General features: G+C 41.0%; 1 protein-coding gene across 3 annotated transcripts in view; it reads right to left on the reverse strand.

Annotated features, from left to right (window-relative positions):
- Positions 1-16,659: 16,659 nt before the first annotated feature.
- The window catches only part of MAB21L3 (mab-21 like 3), a 38,595-nt gene continuing 30,817 nt past the window's right edge, over positions 16,660-24,437 (reverse strand). For all 3 annotated transcript variants that reach the window (XM_060201828.1, XM_016189306.2, XM_016189305.2), the window contains exon 7: positions 16,660-20,453. In XM_060201828.1, the coding sequence (XP_060057811.1) occupies positions 20,220-20,453 (234 nt within the window). In that variant the 3' untranslated portion in view covers positions 16,660-20,219. The remainder of the gene's footprint in view (positions 20,454-24,437) is intronic.

The following is a 24,437-nucleotide window of genomic DNA, read 5'->3' on the forward strand; positions in this document are numbered from 1 at the left end:
TTCATACTTTTTTTTTTTACTTTGATAGAAGGTATGAGAGAGAGACAGGTAAAGGAGACATACCTACACCACTTGTGCAACTTCTCCTCTGTAAGTGGAAACAGGGGTTTTGAACCCAGGTCCTTACATGTAGTAGTATGTATGCTCTACTGGGTATACCACCACCCAGATCTGAAAAATTCAGTTTTTATAAAGGCAAAAAGATGAAGTGAGAAGCAGAGGAGGATTTAGTAAATGGACCAAATAGAGAATAACAAGACAGTAGCAATAAATCCAAAGGATGTACTCATGCATAATAGATTGGAATGGAGTAGACAGTAAAATCAAAAAACCTCAACTGTCAGAATTGTTAAAAAACAAAAACAAAAACAGGCATTTACAAGAGAAACATTCACCATTAATGTAAAGCTGCAGACAGATTGAAAGTTAATAGATGAAAAATATAGACTGGTGGGTATCTATTAATAGTAACCAAAGTAAAATGCTTTCACTGTATTAATATCAGACAAAAAATCAGTATGTAGGCAAAATGTTGAAAATAGCTCAAGAGAGTCACCTTAAAAAGCTAAAAACTTTAGTTAATTAGTAGCACATCCAGTTGAGTGCACATGTTACTATGTGCAAGGACCTGTGTTCAAGTTCCCTTCCCCACCTGTAGGAGGAAGCTTCAGGAGATATGAAGGAGACTTGTATCTCTCTCTCTCTCTTTCCTTAATTTCTTAATTTATATCTGTCCTATCAAATAAAACTATTAATTAAAAAAATCTTAGACTTGTGGGTCCCTGGTAATATGGTCTCAAAGTATATTAATTAGACTGTAGGTAGAAATCAGAAAATCCAGGCATGATGGGAGATTTTGAAACAACTCAGCCTAAATAAAATAAGTAATGAACAGAAAATGTGAAGTCCATGTGATCCAATTGACATTTCTTGAACATTGCATCTAAACTTGCAGGCTTTCTTGGTCTGCTTATTGAAAAATAAAGCCCTGGCAGCCTCAGAGATTAACCTCTATGAATCTCCAAGAACTGAGGCCTCTCACACCACTTTTTATAACAAGAATAATTCAATTTACTTGGAAATCAATAACAAAAACATATCTAGGAAACCCTATATGTTTGAAGACAATGCTTTCTGAAAACTAAGCACTTCAGGGGTCAAAAGGGAAATCATGGTGGGAACTAGAGAATAAATAGAAATGAAAGAAGATGGAAATACAATATGCCAAAACCCATGGAATTCCACTGAAATGGGATTAACAGGAAATGTACATTCTTAGGAAAGAACAAAGGCTGAAGATTTGTGAATTAAGCATTCAGTTTTTAAAGTAATGGAAAAGAGCATCAAATTAAGACTAGAGAAAGTTGAGGGAAAGAAGCAAAGAATGAGCAGAAGTTAATGAAATAGAGTACAAATAAGTAATAGACAAGAGCAGCAAAATTAATTATGGATCCTTTGATATGATTGTAACGTATTTGCCAAAAAAAATGAGTACACATGCAGAATTTCAGCAGGAAAAATAAAACACTGAATAATTTCATGTCAGTAAATTTGAAAGCCTAGACAAAAATGGATAAATCCTGGTAAAATACAAATTAGCAGTTCTTTCTGAAGAGGAAATAGCAAACCTGAATATTATTTATCCTTGAAACAATGACTAATTAAAAATTTTTTGACAAAGACAACCAAGATCCAGCTGCCTTTAAAAATGTTTTCCCAGGGGCCGGGCAGTAGCACAGCAGATTAAGCACACATAGCACAAAGCACACAGACTGGCATAAGGATCCCAGTTGGAGCCCCCAGCTTCCCACCTGCAGGGGAGTCACTTCATGGGCAGTGAAGCAAGTCTGCAGGTGTCTTTCTCTCCCCTCTCTGTCTTCCCATCCTCTCTTGATTTCTCTCTGTCCTATCCAACAACAACTACAACAATAACAATCATAATAACAACAAAGATAAACAACAAGGGCAACAAAAGGGGAAAAGTAGCCTCCAGGAGCAGTGGATTCATAGTGCAGACACTGAGTCCCAGCAACCCTGGCAGAAAAAAAAATTACCAGAGCCGAATAAAAATTACCAGTGACGTACCCGATTGAGCACACATGTTATTACCATTTACAAGGACCTGAATTTGAGCCCAGGTTCCCTATTGCCAGGGGGAATGTTTCACAAGTGGAGAAACAGGTCTGTTGAGGTCTATCTTCTCTCAACTTCTTTCTGTTCTATCTAATAAAATAGAGAGAGAAAAATGTTTTACTATACTCTCAAGCAAACAGATTATTCTATCATTACTGGGATAGAACAGGAAAATACAGAGTATATTTTTGCTCTGCTGAAAATCACAAACATACTCCTATGATTTTAAGAAACAAAAGACTTTCATATTCTTACAGTGCCAGGGCCTCATCCATGCACAGTTCCATCATTACCAGGCTGCTTTTTCAGTATTTTCATGTCAAAGAGAGACACACAGAGAAAGGAGAGATATCATAGCACTGCTCCACCATCTGTGGAGCTCCCCAAAATATCTTAGCACCCCCATAGGATTCTGGGACATGAACCCAGGGCCTTGCACATGGTAAGGCCTGAGGTGTACTAAAGAAGCTGACCCTTAAACCCAGGAAAGAATTCCTTAAGGAACTAAATATGCTACATGATAATGGGGAAAAGTCACTGAAAGTTCATCATTTAGATTAGTGTCATTGCTTTCAAAACTATGATGATGGGTGGGGGTAAATAGCATAATGGTTATCCCAACAGACTCTCATGCCTGAGAGGGTAATAACCAAAATATATAAAGATCTCACCAAACTCGGCAACAGAAAAGCAAATGACCCAATTTAGAAGTGGGGAGTGATATGAACAGAATATTCACTATAGAAGAGATACAAGGGGTTCCCAGAAGATGGCGGACTGAGAAGCTGCTAGTGGCTTGAGCTCTGACCACATCTTCTGGAAATGGTAGGACTTTCTGCCTTTAGTAGGCCAGTCAATAAGGGGTTCTAGCGGTAACACCAAGGAGGTGACTATAATTTAATTTGGGTTAAAAATAGAGTAGAAAAAAAGGGGAAAAATTAATTTCTTTTAAAATTATTAAGCACACCTCCTCCCCTTTCCCTCCCCCCATAACCAGTCCCTGGGGACCAGCTCCTAGCAGGCTCCCCTGCTGAGGTTCTTTCTTTACCAAGATTCCTGTCCCACCAGGGAGTATCATTCATTCTAAGTCTATACCCTTCTGAAACCTCTGGCCTTTTTTCTTTCTAAGTAGCCAACCCCCCCCCACCTCACCCCGCATAGATAATTAATTAAAAATAAATAAATAAATAACTCTTTCCTTTCACCACTCTTTTATGACTGTTCTTTTTCTTATCTTTTTCTTTTGCCTCTCTCTCTTTAATTGTTTTTTTCTTTTTCTCATTCTTGTCATGCTTTCTTCCTTAATCCTACAGCTTCCAAAGCCACAGGCCCCATCCCCCATACCACGAAACAGTGTGCTTTTTTGAATTCACTGATACACATTTGGGAATTATTTTGGGAAGAATTCTGACTCAGAGTAGACTCTCACTGCGAGTATCTCTGCTCAACTTCCCTTCCTCCTTTAGCTACCCCTAGAATATACAGTGGATAGTAGATTTGCATAACTGTCTATTTCAGCTATCTTTGTCTAGTCCTGAGGTTTTATTTTTTTTTTCTCTTTCTTAACAATAGGCTGCCTCTGATAAGGATTGAGGTAATCTGGGACAGGGTTTTATTTACCCTGCTCTATTTTATTATTAATATTAAATAAAGGCATATATCATCCCCCCCTTTAGGTTGATCAGAATTAACTCTTAGGGTATCTTTCATTGCTAGGGTAGTGGGCATCTATCTATTGTGGGAGGAACTTGTCTCATTACTCCTACCTCCTCTACAGACTCTCATCTCCCTCCTCCTCCTAGCTAATTAAAAAAATTAACTTAAATTAAATTAAAAATAGAGTAATAAAAAAAATTCCTTTCACTGCTCTATAATTACAACTCTTTTTCTTATCTTTTTTCTTTTTATCTCTCTTGTCTCTTTTTTCCTTTTTTTTAAATCTTGTCATACACTTCTTCCTTCCTTCTTCTTTGCCTTTCTGAATTTGTTAATTATTTTGGGGAAGAAATCTGACTCAGAGTGGACTCTCCATGTGTATATCTCTGCTCTACTTCCCTTTCTCCTCTTGTTACCCCTAGAATATACAGTGGATAGTAGATTTGCATAACTGTCTATTCTTGCTATCCCTTTTTTCTTTTCTTTTTCTTCTTCACTGGGATTTGGTTACTATTTTTTCACGGACTGGAGAAATTGTTTGGCTAAATGGTAGTGATTAAACTGCTTCAATACTTGCTTCAGTTGTTACTGTAATTCCTGAGGTTGGTGAGTGCAATTGTCATAAAGGTATTTAGTACAGTGTTGCTTGTACTCAAGACACAACAGCTGAGGAACAACGGAGCATAAAAAAAGAAACGCATAAATCAAAAAAATGGGTAGATCAAAAACAAATAAAACTGCTACTCCAATGAATGAAGACAAGAGCCCAGAAGAAACTACATATCAGCCAGAAGTAACCATAGATAAGAAAAGTATGCAAGCAATAATAAACTTATTAATCACAGAAATGAAAACAACATTGGAGGAAAGGAATGGCAGTATTAGGGAAACAACAGTTGAGACCCCCAAGGAAAATACTGATTATCTTGAGGCAATTAGAGAACAGAAAGCTGAAATAGCTGTAATGAAAAAAGAAGCTGAGGCAAGGGAAAGCAGACTAACAGAAGCAGAAAACAGAATTAGGCAGACAGAGGATGAGTTAGAGAAAACTAAGAAAGAGGTGAAAGAGCTTAAAAAGAGATTGAAAGACACTGAAAACAACAACAGAGACATATGGGATGATCTCAAAAGAAGAAACATTAGCATAATTAGCCTGCCAGAGGAAGAAAGAGAGGAAGGGGAAGCAAACATTCTAGAGGAAATAATAAAAGAAAACTCCCCAGACCTGAATAACAGAATGGACATCAAGATTCAAGAGGCCCAGAGAGTACCAAACAGAAACAACCCAGACCTGAAGACACCAAGACACATCATAGTCACAATGAGAAGAAGTAAGGATAAAGAAAGGATCCTAAAGGCTGCAAGAGAAAAAAACAAAAAGTCAAATACAAGGGAAAACCCATAAGATTATCTGCAGACTTCTCCACTCAAACTCTAAAAGCCAGAAGAGAATGGCAAGATATCTATCGAGCCCTGAATGAAAAAGGGTTTCAACCAAGGATAATATATCCTGGTAGACTTTCATTCAAACTAGATGGAGGGATCAAAACCTTCTTAGACAAACAACAGTTAAAGGAGGCAACCATAACCAAACCGGCCCAGAAAGAGGTTCTAAAAGACCTCTTATAAACAAGAACATCACTATAATACTTGCAATATATCAGAGAAAACAAAAAAAAATTTTTTTGAACAATGGCACTACAATACATTAAATCAATAATATCAATAAATGTCAATGGCTTAAACTCACCCATCAAAAGGCACAGAGTGGGGGGATGGATCAGAAAACATAACCCAACCATATGCTGCTTACAAGAATCCCACCTGTCACAACAAGATAAACACAGACTTAAAGTGAAAGGATGGAAAACTGTCATACAGGCTAACGGAACACAAAAAAGGGCAGGAACAGCCATTCTCATCTAAGACATGATATATTTTAAATTAAATAAAGTAATAAAAGATAGGCAATGACATTACATAATGATTAGAGGATCAATCAGCCAAGAAGACTTAACAATCATTAACATCTATGCACCCAATGAGGGACCATCTAAATATGCCAAGCACTTACTGAAAGAATTTCAAAAATACATCAGTAGTAATACAATAATACTGGGAGACTTCAATACACCACTCTCACACTTAGACAGATCAACAAAGCAGAGAACCAACAAAGATACAAGAGAAATGAATGAAGAGATTGACAGACTAGACCTCTTGGACATTTTCAGAGTCCTTCACCCCAAAAAACTGGAATACACCTTCCTTTCAAATCCACATAACACATACTTAAGGATACACCACATGTTAGGCCACAAAGACAGCATCAATAAATTCAAGAACATCGAAATTACCCCAAGTATCTTCTCAGACCACAGTGGAATAAAACTAACATATAACAACAAACAGAAAATTATTAAAAGTCACAGAATTTGGAAACTAAACAACATACTCCTTAAGAACCACTGGGTCAGAGATTCACTCAAGCAGGAAATTCAAATGTTCCTGGAAACAAATGAAAATGAAGACACAAGCTATCAAAATATTTGGAACACAGCTAAAGCAGTAATGAGAGGGAAACTTATAGCCATACAATCACATATTAAACACCAAGAAGGAGCTCAAATGAATGACCTTACTGCACACCTCAAGGACTTAGAAGAAGAGGAACAAAGGAACCCTAAAGCATCCAGAAGGACAGAAATCACTAAACTTAGAGCAGAAATAAACAACAACGAAAATAAAAGAACCATACAAAGATCAATGAAGCCAAATGTTGGTTCTTTGAAAGATTAAACAAAATTGACAAACCCCTAGCCACACTCACCAAACAAAAAAGAGAGAAGACTCAAATTAATAGAATTGTAAACGATGGAGGAGATATCACAACTGACACCACAGAAATCCAGAGAATCCTGCGAAACTTCTATAATGAACTATACGCCACCAAGCTAGAGAATCTGGAAGAAATGGAACAATTCCTAGAAGCATATGCCCTTCCAAAACTGAACCAAGAAGAACTACAAAATCTAAATGCACAGACAAAGAAATGGAAGTCGTTATTAAGAATCTCCCCAACAACAAAAGTCCTGGACCAGATGCCGTCACAAATGAATTTTACAAAACTTTCAGGAAACAGTACCCATACTTCTGAAGCTTTTCCGTAAGATTGAAGAAACAGGAATACTCCCATCCACCTTCTATGAAGCCAACATCACCCTGATACCAAAAGCTGATAGGCACAGAACAAAAAAGGAAAACTACAGACCAATATCTCTGATGAACATAGATGCCAAAATATTAAACAAGATCTTGGCCAACTGGATACAACAACATATAAAAAGATTGTTCATCACAACCAAGTGGGATTCATCCCAGGAACGCAAAGCTGGTTCAGCATCCATAAGTCAATCAATGTCATTCACCACATAAATAAAAGCAAAGCCAAAAACCACATGATTATCTCAATAGATGCAGAGAAAGCCTTTGACAAAATCCAATACCCATTAATGCTCAAAAATCTACAAAAAATGGGAATAGATGGGAAATTCCTCAAGATAGTGGATTCTATATATAGCAAACCTACAGCCAACATCATACTCAATGGACAGAAGCTGAAAGCATTCCCCCTCAGATTGGGGACTAGACAGGGCTGTCCACTGTCACCGTTACTCTTCAACATAGTATTGGAAGTTCTTACCATAGCAATCAGGCAAGAGAAAGAAATCAAAGGAATACAGATTGGAAGGGAAGAAGTCAAACTCTCACTATTTGCAGATGATATGATAGTATACATAGAAAAACCTAAAGAATCCAGCAGAAAACGACTGGAAGTTATTAGGCAATATAGCAAGGTATCAGGCTACAAAATCAGTGTACAAAAATCAGTGGCATTTCTTTATGCAAACACTAAATCTGAAGAAAAAGACATCCATAAATCACTCCCATTTACTGTTTCAGCAAAATCAATCAAATACCTAGGAATAAAGTTGACCAAAGAAGTGAAAGACTTGGATGCTGAAAACGATGAGTCGCTACTCAAGGAAATAGAAACTGATACCAAGAAATGGAAAGATATCCCATGCTCATGGATTGGAAGAATAAATATCATCAAAATGAATATTCTCCCCAGAGCCATATACAAATTTAATGCGATACCCATCAAAGTTCCACCAAGCTTCTTTAAGAGAATAGAACAAACACTACTATCATTTATCTGGAACCTGAAAACACCTAGAATTGCCAAAACCATCTTGAGGAAAAGAAACAGAAATGGAGGCATCACACTCCCAGACCTTAAACTATATTATAAAGCCATCATCATCAAAACAGCATGGTACTGGAACAAAAATAGGCACACAGACCAGTGGAACAGAATTGAAAGCCCAGAAATAAAACCCCACACCTATGGACATCTAATCTTTGATAAGGAGGCCCAAAGGATTAAATGGAAGAAGGAGGCTTTCTTCAATAAATGGTGCCGGGAAAACTGGGTTATAACATGCAGAAGAATGAAATTGAACCACTTTATCTCACCAGAAACAAAAGTCAACTCCAAATGGATCAAAGACCTAGATGTCAGACCAGAAACAATCAAATACTCAGAGGAAAACATTGGTAAAACAGTTTCCCACCTACACCTCAAGGACATCTTTGATGAATCAAACCCAATTGCAAGGAAGACTAAAGCAGAAACAAACCAATGGGACTACATCAAATTGAAAAGCTTCTGCACAGCCAATGAAACTATCACACAAACCCCTCACAGAATGGGAGAAGATCTTCACATGCCTTACATCAGACAAGAAACTAATCACCAAAATATATAAAGAGCTCAGCAAACTTAGCAACAAAATAGCAAATGACCTCATCCAAAAATGGGCAGAGGATATGAACAAAACATTCACTACAGAGGAGATCCAAAAGGCTAACAAACATATGAAAAATTGCTCTAGGTCACTGATTGTCAGAGAAATGCAAATTAAGACAACACTAAGATACCACCTCACTCCTGTAAGAATGGCATACATCAAAAAGGACAGCAGCAACAAATGCTGGAGAGGTTGTGGGGACAGAGGAACCCTTTTACATTGCTGGTGGGAATGTAAATTGGTACAGCCTCTGTGGAGAGCAGTCTGGAAAACTCTCAGAAGGTTAGACATAGACCTTCCATATGACCCAGTAATTCCTCTCCTGGGGTTATAGCCCAAGGACTCCATAACACCCAACCAAAAAGAGGTGTGTACTCCTATGTTCATAGCAGCACAATTCATAATAGCTAAAACCTGGAAGCAACCCAGGTGCCCAACAACAAATGAGTGGCTGAGAAAGCTGTGGTATATATACACAATGGAATACTATGCAGCTATCAAGAACAATGAACCCACCTTCTCTGACCCATCTTGGACAGAGCTAGAAGGAATTATGTTAAGTGAGCTAAGTCAGAAAGATAAAGATGAGCATGGGATGATCCCACTCATCAACAGAAGTTGAGTAAGAAGATCTGAAAGGGAAACTAAAAGCAGGACCTGACCAAATTGGAAGTAGGGCACCAAAGTAAAAACTCTGTGGTGAGGGGTAGACATGCAGCTTCCTGGGCCAGTGTGGGGTGGGAGTGGGTGGGAGGGATGGGTCACAGTCTTTTGGTGGTGGGAATAGTGTTTATGTACACTCCTAGTAAAATGTAGTCATATAAATCATTAGTTAACTAATATGAGAGGGGGAAAATCAATTGTACGTCTCAAAGTTTTTCAAAACACAAACTGAATCTTTTTAATATATAGGCTGTGTAATTGGTATGCAGACTCTCTCAAAAGCCTAGACCAAGTAGATCAGAAGCAACCAATAGCACAGCTATATACAAGATACTGGGTACTGTACAGCAAACCTTAACAAAAGGACTTTTCAAAGTTAACCCAATTACCAAATAATGTGATGATAACATTAATTATCAATTGTCTTTTTGAACCCTAAGACAGCAGGAACCTCACATCTCCACTATAGAGCCTCTACTTCCCCTGGTTCCAGTCCTGCACCCTTGGATAGGGCCCACTTTCCCGTATGCCTCTCCCAATCCATACCAAATAATATTGCATCTGCAGATCACAACCTAACCAACGCAACAATTGCCACCTCAACATGCTTCACTTCAGAATGTGTCTAGAGACTTCACGTGTGGAATGACAACCCTTCAGCTTCATTACTCGGGTGAGACCTTTCCTTTCATAGTATACTCTAATTCCATCTCAGGTGGTTCACTTTCTAACAAAGTCCCAAAACCTAGATATACACCAGTTTCTGTGAGAGAGAGCATATGTTCACACGTATCCATAAACTACTGCAAAATATATACCTGAAAGCAGAAGTACACTAGAGTTTGCAGTGAGTACCTCCCTAACACTTCCTCTCCACTATTCCAAGCTTTGGGTCCATGATTGCTCAACAATTTGTTTGCCTCCGTATGTTAACTCTCTTTTCAGTCACCAGGTTCCAGATGTCATCAGGATGCCGGCCAGGCTTTCCTGGACTGAAGTCCCCACCAATGTGTCCTGGAGCTCAGCTTCCCCAGAGACACACCCTACTAGGGAAAGAGAGAGGCAGACTGGGAGTATGGACCGACCAGTCAACGCCCATGTTCAGCGGGGAAGCAATTACAGAAGCCAGATCTTTTACCTTCTGCAACCCACAATGACCCTGGTTCCATGCTCCCAGAAGGATAGCGAATGGGAAAGCTATCAGGGGAGGGGGTGGGATATGGAGATTGGGTGGTGGGAATTGTGTGGAGTTGTACCCCTCCTACCCTATGGTTTTGTTAATTAATCCTTTCTTAAATAAAAAAGAAAAAAAAAAGAAGAAGAGATACAAAAGGCCAACAGACATATGAAAAAGTGCTCTGAGTCACTGATTGTCATAGAAATTCAAAAACAATGGGATACCACCTCACCCTTATGAGAATGTCATACATGGAACAACAGTAACAACAAATGCTGGAGAGGTTGAGGAGACAAAGTATCCCTCTTACACTGCTGGCGGGAATGTAAACTAGTCCAACCCCTGTGGAAGGAAGTCTGGAGAACCCTCACAAGGCTAGAAATGGGCCTTCCTTAAGACTCAGTAATTCTTCTCCTAGAAATATATCCTAAGGAGTCAAGCACACCCATCCAAAAAGATATGTGTACATTTATGTTCATAGCAGCTCAATTCTTAATAGACAAAACCAGGAAACAATCCAGGTGCCCAGAAACAGATGAATGGCTGAGAAAGTTGTGGCATATATATTCAATGGAATACTACTCAATTAATAATAATGAACCCACTTTCTCTGACCCATCTTGGATGGAACTAGAAGGAGTTATGTTAAATGAGATAAGTCAGAAAGAGAAAGATTAGTATAAGATGTTCCTACTTATAAACAGAAATTGATTAAGAACAGAAAGGGAAATGTAAAACAGAAGTTGACTGAGTTTGGAGTTTTGCACCAAAGTAAAAAACTCTGGGCAGTGGGTGAAGGTAGATTTTCAGCTTCACTATAGGGGGGTGGGAGTAGCGACACAAATCTTTGGTGGTGGTAATGGTGTTAATATATATTCTTATTAAATTATAATCATATAAATCACTATTTAATCAATACGAGGGGGGGAAATAAGTGGAATGTCTTGAACTTTTTGATGCATAGACCCTGGTTCTGAGTATATATTTCTTTAATCTAAACACTTAAGGTTTCAAAATGGTTACTTGATTGAATTTTAACAGTGGGCTTAGATCACTAATACATTTCTAATAATGACTTTTCTATGAAATATTAAATCACCTATAATCTTAGACCAGGGAGACTAGAAGCAACTTTTCTTCTAAGTATACAAGATACAGTTATTTGTAAATAGCATTAAATGACATAAATCATGATAAGGTCTTGTATGACACAATAAATCCTAACCATGCGATTTTCAAAGTAGACCAGATTTCAAAGCGACTTGGATATAACAATAACTATCTATTGTCTTCTTAAACTCTAAAACATCAAGAACCTTCCCCATTCTCTATAAAACTCATAATTCTCCCAGTCCTGGAGTCCATGGCTTGTTTTCCCTCATGCTTCTCTTAGTCTGTACCATTTGGTACTGTATCTGTTGATCTCAACCAAATCAACACAACCGATTATCACCTCAACATATTTCACTTCAGACTGTGTCCAGAGTCTTGACTTGACTGTGGCAAGTCAACCCTTCAGTTCCATTAATGTGGTGAGAACTTTCCTAGCAAATAGGACTCCTTAATTCCATTTGGGGTGGTGCACTTCCAAAGTGCCACAGAACCTAAATATAGACCAGGGTCCATAAGATAGAGCACATGTGCATATGTATCCATAAGTTAGGGGAAAATAAATACCTTAAACAATATTTTGCAGTGACTGAGTAAGTGCAGCAAGCAAATAAAAAGACCTAAAAAAAGACACAATAAAGTTGTGAATCAAATAGTTTCTACTTAGACTTAGATACCCTCCTCACGTACTTGTGTACTTGCTATTTCACTTCCCTCAGTTATTCTAAGGCTAATATTGCCAGACAAAATAGCGACTACAAAAGCTGGATAAGGGCAAGAGACTGGCATAATTCAGTGATGGCTCTTTTGGTCACTACCAGGCCACCCCATTATTTGGTGCTGTAGTTAGGGAACCCTGGGATTCCCATATAGATATATGATGGGCCTAGACCTCTCTCTCTCTACCATCACTGGTCATCTCCATCAGAAACTACATCAAAAGCCCTCTTGTGGGCCTCTACAGGACCTTGGCAACTCTCTGAAGGGAGGTTAGTCAACATACTCTGCCACTCCAGGAAGACAGGTCCTGAAATGTGTACAGCCTAGAATGTTCCTACCTGTGACCACAGAATGCAAGCTCAGACCTACAGGGATGCAGAGGTTACACAGGGTCCTGTGCTGAATATGGGCCCCAGATCAGGTTGATGAGGTTTATAGTTAACGGTATTTATATATTTTTCCCATATTTGGCAGCTACTCTCTGCCCTGATTCAGCTTTCTAGTTCTATTTTTCCAACTATGACACCATCTACTCAGACAATACCTTTAGCCCACCTGCATGTTAGCAGGCAGGCTCAGGCAAAAATTAGTAAAGTCATGGGCCCCTTGGAACATACCTAAAATAGATTTTCTAGCTTTTTCCAGAATGGATACCCCCACATCTTATCTGCTCTATTCTTACCTTTAGGTTCCTGGTCATTGAACATTTTGTTCTGATTTACATCTTAATGCTTTCCAGCCAGCAAGTTGCAGATGCTACCATGATGCCAATCTGACTTCCCTGGACACTAATGTGTCCTAGAACTCCACCTCTCCAGAGCCCTGCACCCCTATGGAAAGATAGAAACAGGCTGGGGGTCAGTCATAGAATCTCTAGGGTGGGGCTCACTTTCCTGCATGATATTACATCCGCTGATCCCAACCTAATCAACACAAAGAGTACCACCTAAGCATGCTTCAGACTGTGTCCAGAGACATCAGGCGTGGAATGTCAATGCTTCACCCTCATTACTCGGGTGAGACCTTTCCTTTCATAGGATTCTCTAATTCCATTCCAGGTAGTTCACTTCCTAACAAAGTCCCAAAACCTAGATATAGACCAGGTCCTATGAGATAGAGCATATGTTCACATGTATCCATAAATTAGGGCAAAATATATACCTGAAAGCAGAAGTACACAATAGTCTGCAATGAGTCAGTATAAAGTTCCTAATGAAATAGTGTCTAGTTAGACTTAGATGCCCTCCTCACCTACTTCCTATTACAGTTCTCTCACTCACTCCAAAGCTAATCTTATCAAAGCAAGGACTGCAAAGTCTGAATAAGGGCAAGAGACTGGCATATTTTTTAAATTTCTTTATTGGGGAATTAATGTTTTACATTCAACAGTAAATACAATAGTTTGTACATGCATAACATTTCCCAGTTTTCCATATAACAATACAACCCCCACTAGGTCCTCTGTCATCCTTCTTGGATCTATATTCTCCCTATCCACCCACACCAGAGTCTTTTACTTTGGTGCAATACACAAATTCCAGTACAGGTTCTACTTGTGTTTTCTTTTCTGATCTTGTTTTTCAACTTCTGCCTGAGAGTGAGATCATCCCATATTTATCCTTCTGTTGCTGACTTATTTCACTTAACATGAATTTTTCAAGGTCCATCCAAGATCGGCTGAAAATAGTGAAGTCACTGTTTTTTACAGCTGAGTAGTATTCCATTGTGTATATATACCACAACTTGCTCAGCCACTCATCTGTTGTTGGACACCTGGGTTGCTCCGAGGTTTTGGCTATTACAAATTGTGCTGCCAAGAACATATGTGTACACAGATCTTTTTGGATGGATATGTTGGGTTCCTTAGGATATATCCCCAGGAGAGAAATTGCAGGATCATAGGGTAGGTCCATTTCTAGCCTTCAGAGAGTTCTCCAGACTGTTCTTCACAGAGGTTGGACTAATGTACATTGACACCAGCAGTGAAGGAGGGTTCCTCTGACCCCACACCCTCTCCAGAATTTGCTGCTGTTACCTTTTCTGATGTATGACATTCTCACAGGAGTGAAGTGGTATCTCATTGTTGTCTTTATTTGCATTTCTCTGACAATCAGAGACTTGGAACATTTTTTCATGTGTTTCTCAGCCTTTTGGATCTCTTCTGTGGTGAATATTCTGTCCATGTCCTCTCCCCACTTTTGGATGGGGTTATTTGTTTTCTTGTTGTTGATATTTGCAAGTTCTTTATATATTCTGGTTATTAGCCTCTTGTCTGATGTATGGCGTGTAAAGATCTTCTCACATTCTGTGAGGGGTCTCTTGGTCTGGGTAGTAGTTTTTTTTAGCTGTGCAGAAGCTTTTTAATTTGATGTAGTCCCATAAGTTTATGCTTGCCTTAGTCTTCTTTGTAACTGGATTTGTTTCATTGAAGATATGAGATTGGCATACTTAAAGGTGACTCTTTAGTCACTATCAGGCCATTTCATCAGCTGGAGCCCTATTTGGGGAGTCTTGAGATTCTCAAACAGACATGATGGGCCTAGACCTCTAATAAATCCCTCTCTCCATTATTACCGGTCATCTCTATCAGAAACAACAAAATAGACCCCTTTGTGGACCTCCATAGGACCTTGCCCTCAATTTGGATCAACAATGGTAGAGAATGTTCCATTCTCCGAAGGGAGGCTGGAAAACATCCTCTATGCTACACCTGAGGAAGATGGGTCCTGATATTGGGGCAGCTTGGAATGTTCCTACTCATGACCACAGAATGTGAGCTCAGATCTATAGGGATGCAGAAGTCACATAGGCTCCTAAGCTGAATATGGGCCCCAGACCACATCAAATCAATGGGGTTTATAATCAACAATATTTATACCCCTTTCCCATATTAGGGAGCTACTCTCTTCCCTGATCCAGCTTTCTGTTCCTTTTCCAGCCATGACATCATCTCCCCAGACAATAACTTGGATCCGCCTGCAAATCAGATATCAGGCTGGGGGGGGGGGGAGGGAGAAGAAAAGAAAAAAACTAGTATAGCCACAGGCCCTTTGGAATATAACTAAAATACGCCTACTAGCTAGATAGTCCTCTACAAAATGGAGGATCCCCCCCCACCCCCCAACTATTCCAGCATTTAGGTTCATGATTGGTCAACAATTTGTTTGGCTTTGTATGTTAACTGTCTTGTCAACCACCAGGTTTCAGATGCTAGCATGATTGCCGACCAGACTTCCCTGGACAGATAACCCCCACCAATGTGTCCTAGAGCTTAGCTTCCCCGGAGCCCCACCCTACTAGGGAAAGAGAGAGGCAGGCTGGGAGTATGGATCAACTTGTCAACGCCCATGTTCAGTGGGGAAGCAATTATAGAAGCTGGACCTTCCACCTTCTGCACCACACAGTGACCTTGGGTCCATACTCCCTGAGGTTCAAAGAATAGGAAAGCTATCAGGGGAGGGAATGGGATGCAGAGTCCTGGTGGTGGGAACTGTGTGGAGTTGTACCCTTCTTATGCTATGGTTTTGTCAATGTTTCCTTTTTATAAATTAGAGAGAGAGAGAGAAAGGGAAAGAAACAGTCTGGGAGTATAGATTGACCTGCCAATGTCCATGTACAGCAGAGAAGCAATTACAGAAGCCAGACCTTCCACCTACTGCACCGCATAATGATCCTGGGTCCATCTTCCCAGAGAGATAAAGAATAGGAAAGCTTTCAGTGGAGGGGATGGGATACAGAACTCTGGTAGTGGGAATTGTATGGAGTTGTACCCTTCTTATCCTATGGTCTTGTCGATCATTATTAAATCAATAAAAAGAAAGAAAGGCCCACCTGCAGGGGAGTCGCTTCACAAGTGGTGAAGCAGGTCTGCAGGTGACTGTCTTTCTCTCCCCCTCTCAGTCTTCCCCTCCTCTTTCCATTTATCTCTGTCCTATTCAACAACAACTACAACAAAAACAACAAGGGCAACAAAAGGGAATAAGTAAATAAATAAATATTTAAAATATAATAAAAAAGAAGGAAGGAAGGAAAGAAAGAGAAAGAAATAAAGGAAGAGAGGATGAAAGAAAGAAAGAAAGAAAGAAAGAAAGAAAGAAAGAAAGAAAGAAAGAAAGAAAAAGAATGCCAGGAATGGAGTCAATATAGACACTAAATCCCAGCAATAACTCTGGTGACAAGAAGAAAAGGCTAAATGCTTACTGATTTCTGCTGCTACCTGAAAGCATGATAAAATTTGATTATATTTTTAGTCTGAGAAAGCTGAAGTTTTTAAAATTCAAATTAATGATAACAACATTTCAAAATCCAAAATAATAACACATTAAATCACACTGAATAAGAAAATGCTCTTTTTTTTTTTTTTAAAGATAGAGTGAAAGAGTTTGTAGCACTGAAGCTTTCTTCAGTGGTATGGGGGCTGAGTCAAACTTGGGTAGCTATTATGACAGCCCATAACATTTGAGTTTCAGATACAAGGGAAAAATTTGGATGTTGTACAAAGCATTAAACAGCTAAAAGTTTTGTACATTCATAACATCATGGGTTTCCCTCATCAGAGCCACAAGGTGTGTGTATTCTCTCATGCTGCCTTCATTAGTGTCCCAGAGTTGTTATTAACAAAATAGCAGATGGCACAGACTGAAAAACAGAATTGGTACAGAGATGGCCTTGTTTCTTGGCATACTCCCCAGTATCTCTACATGAATCCTGCTGCATATGGATACACATGAAGGGTCTCCTCTATTTATTTATTTTTACTCCAGTCACCTCTTTAATGACCCCATACAAAATAGTCACACCGAAGGCACTATGGGTTAGGACTTCATCATGTGACTTGAAAGACAATTCAACCCAGAAGTATGCCCACAGAAAAACAGCAGATTTTAGAAGTGTGAAACTAGAGAGATAGTATAATAGTTATGCAAAAACCTTTTATGTCTAAAAGGCTCCAAACTCTCAGGTTTAATCTCCAGCACCACCATAAGCCAGAGCTGGGCAGTGCTCTGGTAAAAAGAAAAAAATGGACTTGTCAAGAGCATGTGATTCCGTGCTGGGATAAAGATGTGAGTACGTCAACTGTAGTGGTAGTGCCCCAGCCACTTCACCTCTACCAGTAGTTCTTTCAGGTGACCTCTGGGAGATTTTAGAAAAAAAAAATTGACCAGAAGGAAGGCAAAAGGGCAAATTCTAGGAAATGAAATGGTTGGACTGACTCCTCCCAGACTCCCTATAAGGATCTGAACCTTACTTAAGCAAAAGTACTATTTCTGAAAAGGTTAACAGAAACTAGGATCCATTGTCCTCAGCTCCTTTCATGTTTGTTTGTCTGTTTGAGAAGGCAGATATAAGTGGCAGGCTGAGGAGAATGGCACTGCTGGACTCTGAGGAGGGCTATGGGTTGCGATCTGGCTGAGTTCATATGTGGTCCCCTACTTCCCTCTTCTGGTCAGTAGTGGAACTACTTAGGGATTTGCAGGTAGCCCTACTCCAAAGCAGAGCTCTGCCTACAGGAAAGGTGGGGAGAATCTACTGGAAGCAGATTGTGGAGAATGTCACTACCACCTGTCTCCACATGCATATACATATGTGTTTCAAATCACTGGAACTACCAACTTATATGTTTGGCATTCTGAGTGCAGAGATGTTTTAAACCTTGTTTAAGCTGCTTCTATTTTTTTTTAATCTGCATTATCTTCAAGGTCATCAAGGGGTGGGGAATGGGTGGAGATGGTGTGGGACTTAGACATATCATGTCTGATGTGGAAATTATTCCTCTGAAATCTGGTGATTTTGTAAAGCACTATTTATTATAGTGCTATATTCTGCTATATCTGCCACCTTCTCCCAAGTAATGTTTCCTAAGGCACAAATATGAAAATTTGAATGAAAAAGTTTTAATGATTGAGCAAACCACAGATCTGCACATCATTTAATATATTCAAAATGTATACACATATGCAGCAGGAAAAAATTTTAATAATTTAAGCCATGATTTTCTATGCAAGAGCCCAAACATACCAAACTCAGTGACAGTCATGTTCTAAAAGTTAATTTCCATTTTCAAGTGACTTTTTAGTGAATAAAATCAGTATTTTGTGCTTTTTATGACCGTGACTGTTCTCATAAACTTCCTTTAAAACATTTCAAACTGGGGCTGTCAAAATAACTAATTCACTTGGATAGTGCACTGCTTTAACATGTGTGCAGTCCAAGTTCAAGGCCAGCCCACCAAGCCTTGGAGGAACATTTGGTGCTATGATCTCTTTCACCATCTCTGTCTGCCTCAGTCTCTCTTTCCAAGAAGGGAAAAAAAAAAAAAGGTTATCCTGGAACAGTGAAGCCCCAGTGATAAGGGGGAAAAAATTAAGCAAAAAGAAATAGTTTCTGGAAATAGTCCAACATCCAAAGTAGTAAAGGATGCCCTGGACTTTAAGTAAATGCCTAAAGAAACCATTGACCTTGACAAGCACTCCTAGAATTCCAGAGAGCTGTGCTACATGGGTCATGTGGCTGTGGGGACCGCCATGGCACTCAAAATGAATGGACTTCCAGGCTTTCCAGGACTCTGACCTTTATGTGGGCCCCAACCCCTCTTAATGCAATTGCTAATTGTGCTGATCATGCATTGAAAAGGCAAGTCTGATTATGTCACTCTTCTTCTTCGGATGTGGTCCAATGACAGAACTTTGATTTAAGAATAACATATGATTTCCTCCCTAGCTCCCCTATAGCAGGTGATCTGACTCCTACCAGTCCCTCTGCATGCACCCCCTACCCCACTTCCTTCCTCTTAGCTGCTGACATGGTCATCTTTCCAGTTCTTTCTGTGGCTCTAGTGTAATACCCTGTTTAGTTCCTTCAAGGGCACTTGCCACTGTCTGGAATGATTGCAATGATCTGTTACTCATTTCCTGTCTTTGTTGTCAGGTGTCATTCATCAAGTCCTTGTCCACCTTGTTCTCTGCTGTCTCTGCAAATAAATGTCTTAGTGACATGAGCAAAGGCAGGCACTAAGAGGTGAGTGACACCAATGTTTCTCCCTAAAAAATCACAGCACCGATTTCATTCCTTAAGTATAAGGAAGTCCCATCCTTGACCCATGACACAAGGGGGAAAGGGAAAGCAGTGGCTGGGCTCAGCAGGGCAGAGAGAGCTGCCCTTCGATGTGTGACTTACACTCCTCCATCAAGAACACTCTCTCTTTACTTGAAAGATACCAGGGAAGCAGACAGAGCCAATGCCATGAGGCACTATTTGGGGCAACTGTAGGACAACAGGGGGAGTGGGGAGGGAGCACTATGCAAGACTGCTAGCCCACCACATGTATCATATGTCATTATTTCCTAAGTGGTGCAGCTAATGACCCGGAAGGCAAACACCAGCCACAAGAGCAATAAGCAACTCATGCAGATCCCCAGAGGTCCCCCTTTAAAGGGCAGCAGCCTGGATGCACAGTCCCGCTTGCCCCACTTTAGACATGGAAGAAGAGCTCAAGGCTCTTGGGCTGCAGAGCCCCCTGATGGGTATCAGGATGCTGTCTAGCCTTCTGGGAGGTCTTGATTACATCCTGACAACCAGATCCTGAGCAAGGGGAAGATAAATCCAGAACTGTCATCACTTCAGACTCTGGAGCTTGGAGGAACTGGTGGAGAACTATACCCAAGAAAGGAAGCTAGAGAGGCAGAAATGCCTGCTTGGCTAGAGGGAGGCCTGGTCCAGGCCTCTCTAGGCACAGGTTCTCCCTCTTCATGCCCTTGGGTAGATGCCACTTCCTCTGCCACACATGGCTTCTTCCCAGAGCAGAGTCTTAGCATCTCACTGGGACATTCCACAGGGAAGGACTGCTCAAGTGTGAAGTGTCTGAGAGTGAGGAGGTAGGAGCAGCCTCAGGGAAGGCTGATATGGGGGTTCTTCAGGAAGCAGGTCAGCCTCTGGGCCACAGCGTCCAGCTCGGATATACTGACATTCTGTAGGAGGTTGCTGGTGCGCACAAAGTAGTGCTTGAGGAAGTGCTGGCTTACACACTTGTGCAGCTTCCTCACCAGGCGCTGGAATGCTCTGTTGAAGTTCTGCCAGTCCTTGGCATCTGGGTACTTCTCACACGTCCAGAGAAGCACGGTCTGTGGAAAACAGAGGCCACGTCAGATGCCAGTTTGAGAACAGCTTCAGAAATGCTGCTGTGCCCGGGAGGCCTTGGAAGGAGGGGAGCAGCAATTAGCCAGAAACGCTGGTTCTACTCATGATGTCCACTTCTGGGGGCACTTGGCCTTGCTCTGCTGGGCTCCTGAACCACTTTTCTAAGTTATTCTTTCTTTCCCCTCTATTTCCAGTGACCATCATGCCTATTAAAGCTGGAATACTTCATTCTACATGTAGGGTGTGGGGAAAGTGGAAACTTTTGTGCCTGCAAACCAGAAATCTTTTAAAGCTTTTATTTCTCAAGAGACAGAGACAGACACACAGAGAGAGAAGATACTGAGAATTGAACTCCAAACCTCATGTTTGTAAGTCCAGGGCTTTACCAGCTGCACAACTTCCCTGGTTCCCAAAACAGACTGTTCTCCCCACAACAGCACCCTCTCACTCCTTGCCAGCCTCAACCTCCTAGCTGGGGCTCTCATCCTCACTGTCTCTTAAAGCAGTTCATGGAATCCTGCTCTTTCTAGTCCACTCTCTCTCCTGCCCTACTGCCCTTTTCTCTGGGAATCCTAGACACTCCTGAAAATCAACTTACTTTCTTGTTATCTCTTCCTTTCTTCCGAGTCCCTGCCCTTCTCCGTGGCAGTGTGGATTCTACTGCCATCTCTCCTCAACAGCTGTTCTCCTTCAGGTCCAGTGGTCTTCATGGTTTTGAAGCCACCAGGCACCTTTCAACCCTCAACCTTATTGCACCTCTCAGCAGGATCTGATGCTCTGGTTTATACAGCCCCTCCTGGATTTCTCTTCCCTTGGCTTCCAGCACAGTCTCTGGAGTTAATCTGAGTATGGCAGTCATACCATTGCAGGTACTGTGTCTGGCTGGTGGGGTGTCTAGAGATCCTACTCCAGGCGCTTTCCTCTTCATTCTCTTCCTTCCACAATGGTGGTCTGTGTTTCCAAGCTATATGCAGAGAGAGTTGGATTTTTTTTTCCCCCTCCATACATCTCCTAACCTGCAAGCTTTTGGAAATCTGAAAGTTATCTCATGTCAGTCAACACAGCCAAACTGAACTAGTGACCTTCCTTCTCTGTAGCCAGTTAGAAAAGAAGCAAACCTGGAAGGCACCACTCCGATAGCACCTCAATCCAGCTACCATTCCTCCTGCCTCAGCACTTCTCAAATTGTCCTCTATGGGGGTTTTGTGTATTTTGCCTTCTCTGAGTTTTCACTACTCTGAAATGACTTTTTCCCAGATAAAAACACAGAAAGAGAGGGCTGAAGAAACAGCATAATGTTTATACAAAAGACTTTCATGCCTGAGGCTCTGAGGTCCCAGGTTCAATGCCAGCACCACAAGCCAGATCTGAGCAGCACTCTAGTTGGTCTCTCTCTTGTCTGTCTCTCATTCTCTCACCAAACACATAAGGTATATTTGGAAAGGAAGGAAGGAAAGTGAGGGCCAGGAAAAGAGGGAAAGACACCACAGCACCAGTGCATTGGGGTCCAGGCTGGAGCCTGAGTCATGCACATGACAAAAAGCAGGCCCACTCCCAAGTGAGCTGTTTTGCTAGTCCTCAAATCTCCCTCTTACCCCAGGTCTCCAGCAGCAGCAGCAGCAGCATCTCTTATCCCACATCAGCCGGGCCCTGTCCCTGCTGCCTGACAGCCTCCATCTATTCTTGTCACCTTCCACACTGTAGCTTGTGCTCAGTCTCAAATCTAAATTTATTTATTTTTATTTATTGCTGGGGCTCAGTGACCCTACTACGAATCCACTGCTCCTGGGACTCAGTGCCTCCATTACGAATCCACTGCTCCCGGAGGCTATTTTGTTGTTGTTGTTGTTGTTACTGGATAGGACAGAAAAAAAAAAACCCTCCAGTAAAGGGGGGGTGGGGGAAGCACATAGTATTAAGTGCAAGGACCTGCACAGGGATACAAGTTCTTTCCCCTGGTCCCCAAGTTCAAATCTAAATTTACGCTGTTGCTTCTTGTTACAATTACTTCACTGTCTTCATATCTGGATTAATTTAAAATTCAGTCCTGGCACTGGCAAGATAGCTCACCTGGGAGGGACCCAAGTTTGAACCTGGCCCCCTGCTGCACTGGGAGAAACTTCAGTGTTGTGATTATCTTTCCCTCTCTCCCTGTCTCTCTATCTGAAAAAATTGACCCAAAGCAGAGAATTCTCAGCAGTGACAAAAAAAGAAAGAAAGAAAGAAAGAAAGAAAGAAAGAAAGAAAGAAAGAGGAAAAAAGAAGGAGGAGGAGGAGAAAAGAGGGAGGGGAAGAAGGAAGAGGAGGGAGGAAGAGAGAGAGAGAAGGCTTATTCTTTAACTTCTCCTCCAGTTCTCCCATTCTCTCCCTGTGTCTCCAAAGCCCTCCCATTCCTGCTCTCATCCTCCCAACCTGCACAAGCAGACCTCCTTCCCTCTTGGGCCAGGACACTCTGCACCAGATCACATGTCCCCATGACACCCATTCATCGGACCAGTAGTCATCTCCACTGTATTTGTTTCCTACATATCTGTGTGACATCCTATTGACTGTAAATTTCACAAAAGTAGAGGACTGAATCTAACTTTATATTTATGTTATAAATTTTCTTTCATTGTTTGCCACCAGGGATATCACTGAAGATCTGAGACTGTAGGGCTCCTTGGCTCCCAATAGATTTATTCATAATTGTTTGTTTACTTTTTTGGTAGAGAGTGAGATACAAGAAGAGACAGAGGAGGGCAGACCTTCACAGCTTGTGAAGCTTCCTCTATTCAGGTGCTTCCATGTGGTAGCCAGGGCCTCCAACCTGGGTACTCACATGTGGTAAAAAGTATACACTCTATCGGATGAGCTATATCTTATAGGGACCAAAAAAAAAAAAAAATTAGGAGGGGAGGGAAAGATCCAGAGTGAGAGAGGAATAGAGACACATGAAGCATCCCCTCTGCAGGTGGGGACTGAGGACTTAAACCTGGGTCCTTGGTTGTGGTGATATGTGTGTTCTACTGCGTACACGACCACTGGGTCCGCTGAACCTATTTCAATACCCAGTAGAGGACCTGACCCAAGAAAGGCATTCATTCAACCTCTACTGACTGAGTGAAATCAATTCATGTGATCATTTCGATAGGAAGGATTTTTAAAACACAGCCTTTACTACAAAGTAAAAGAGAATTTTTAGGTTCATAGTCATATTTTCACTATGTTTTGATTTAGATTATATTGTTTTAAGCAAATGAGTTGGTGACAATTATGTGCTAGTAAAGATAACTTAAAGACAAAAATAAAGGTTTCACTTTCTCTTGCTGTTCAGCTTTTATCTCTCTAGACAAACAAAAGTGGCCAGGCCTATTATAATCCAGTTCCCAAGACTGTGAGTGGCTTTCAGGAACAAGTAAAACCATGAAAGATAAGCTCTGGCTTCACAGGAAGCTGCCTCTCAGGAGGGCGGAGCAGAGAACCTTCTGAGACACTTATCCCTCAGGTTACCATGACACTCGGGTCTCTCCTGATGCTGTTTTGTAACCCAATCTTCCTCTTTCTAAAGGCTTTGGTTTTGTTTATCTGTTCGTTTGTTGTCTGTTTTATTGCCAGAGCTCTGCACCTACATGATTCTAATGCTCTGGTGGACTTTTATTCTTTTCGATAGAAGGTGCAAGACGTTATAAGAGATGCCACAGTGATTGTAAAGCCTCCCTCCTCCCCACCCATATCAGTCTCTTATGTGGTGGCAAGGGATTCAAGCCTGGATGTGTATGGCAACATGAGCCATCTCCTGGACCAGACTCAAGGTTTAACAAGGGTTCTGGACATGCCAGTCATCTTTTGGGATGACATCTACTACCAGATTTGTCAGCTCTGACTGCCTTGAGCAGGGGCTCTGAAAAGTGAGACAATTTAGTTCTTTAGCTGAGGGGGAAAGCCTGAGGAAGGCAAATGGGTGCTGTTTCCACTTACCCCATGTT

This window comes from Erinaceus europaeus, chromosome 11 (assembly GCF_950295315.1).
Source record: "Erinaceus europaeus chromosome 11, mEriEur2.1, whole genome shotgun sequence".
Taxonomy (NCBI): domain Eukaryota; kingdom Metazoa; phylum Chordata; class Mammalia; order Eulipotyphla; family Erinaceidae; genus Erinaceus; species Erinaceus europaeus.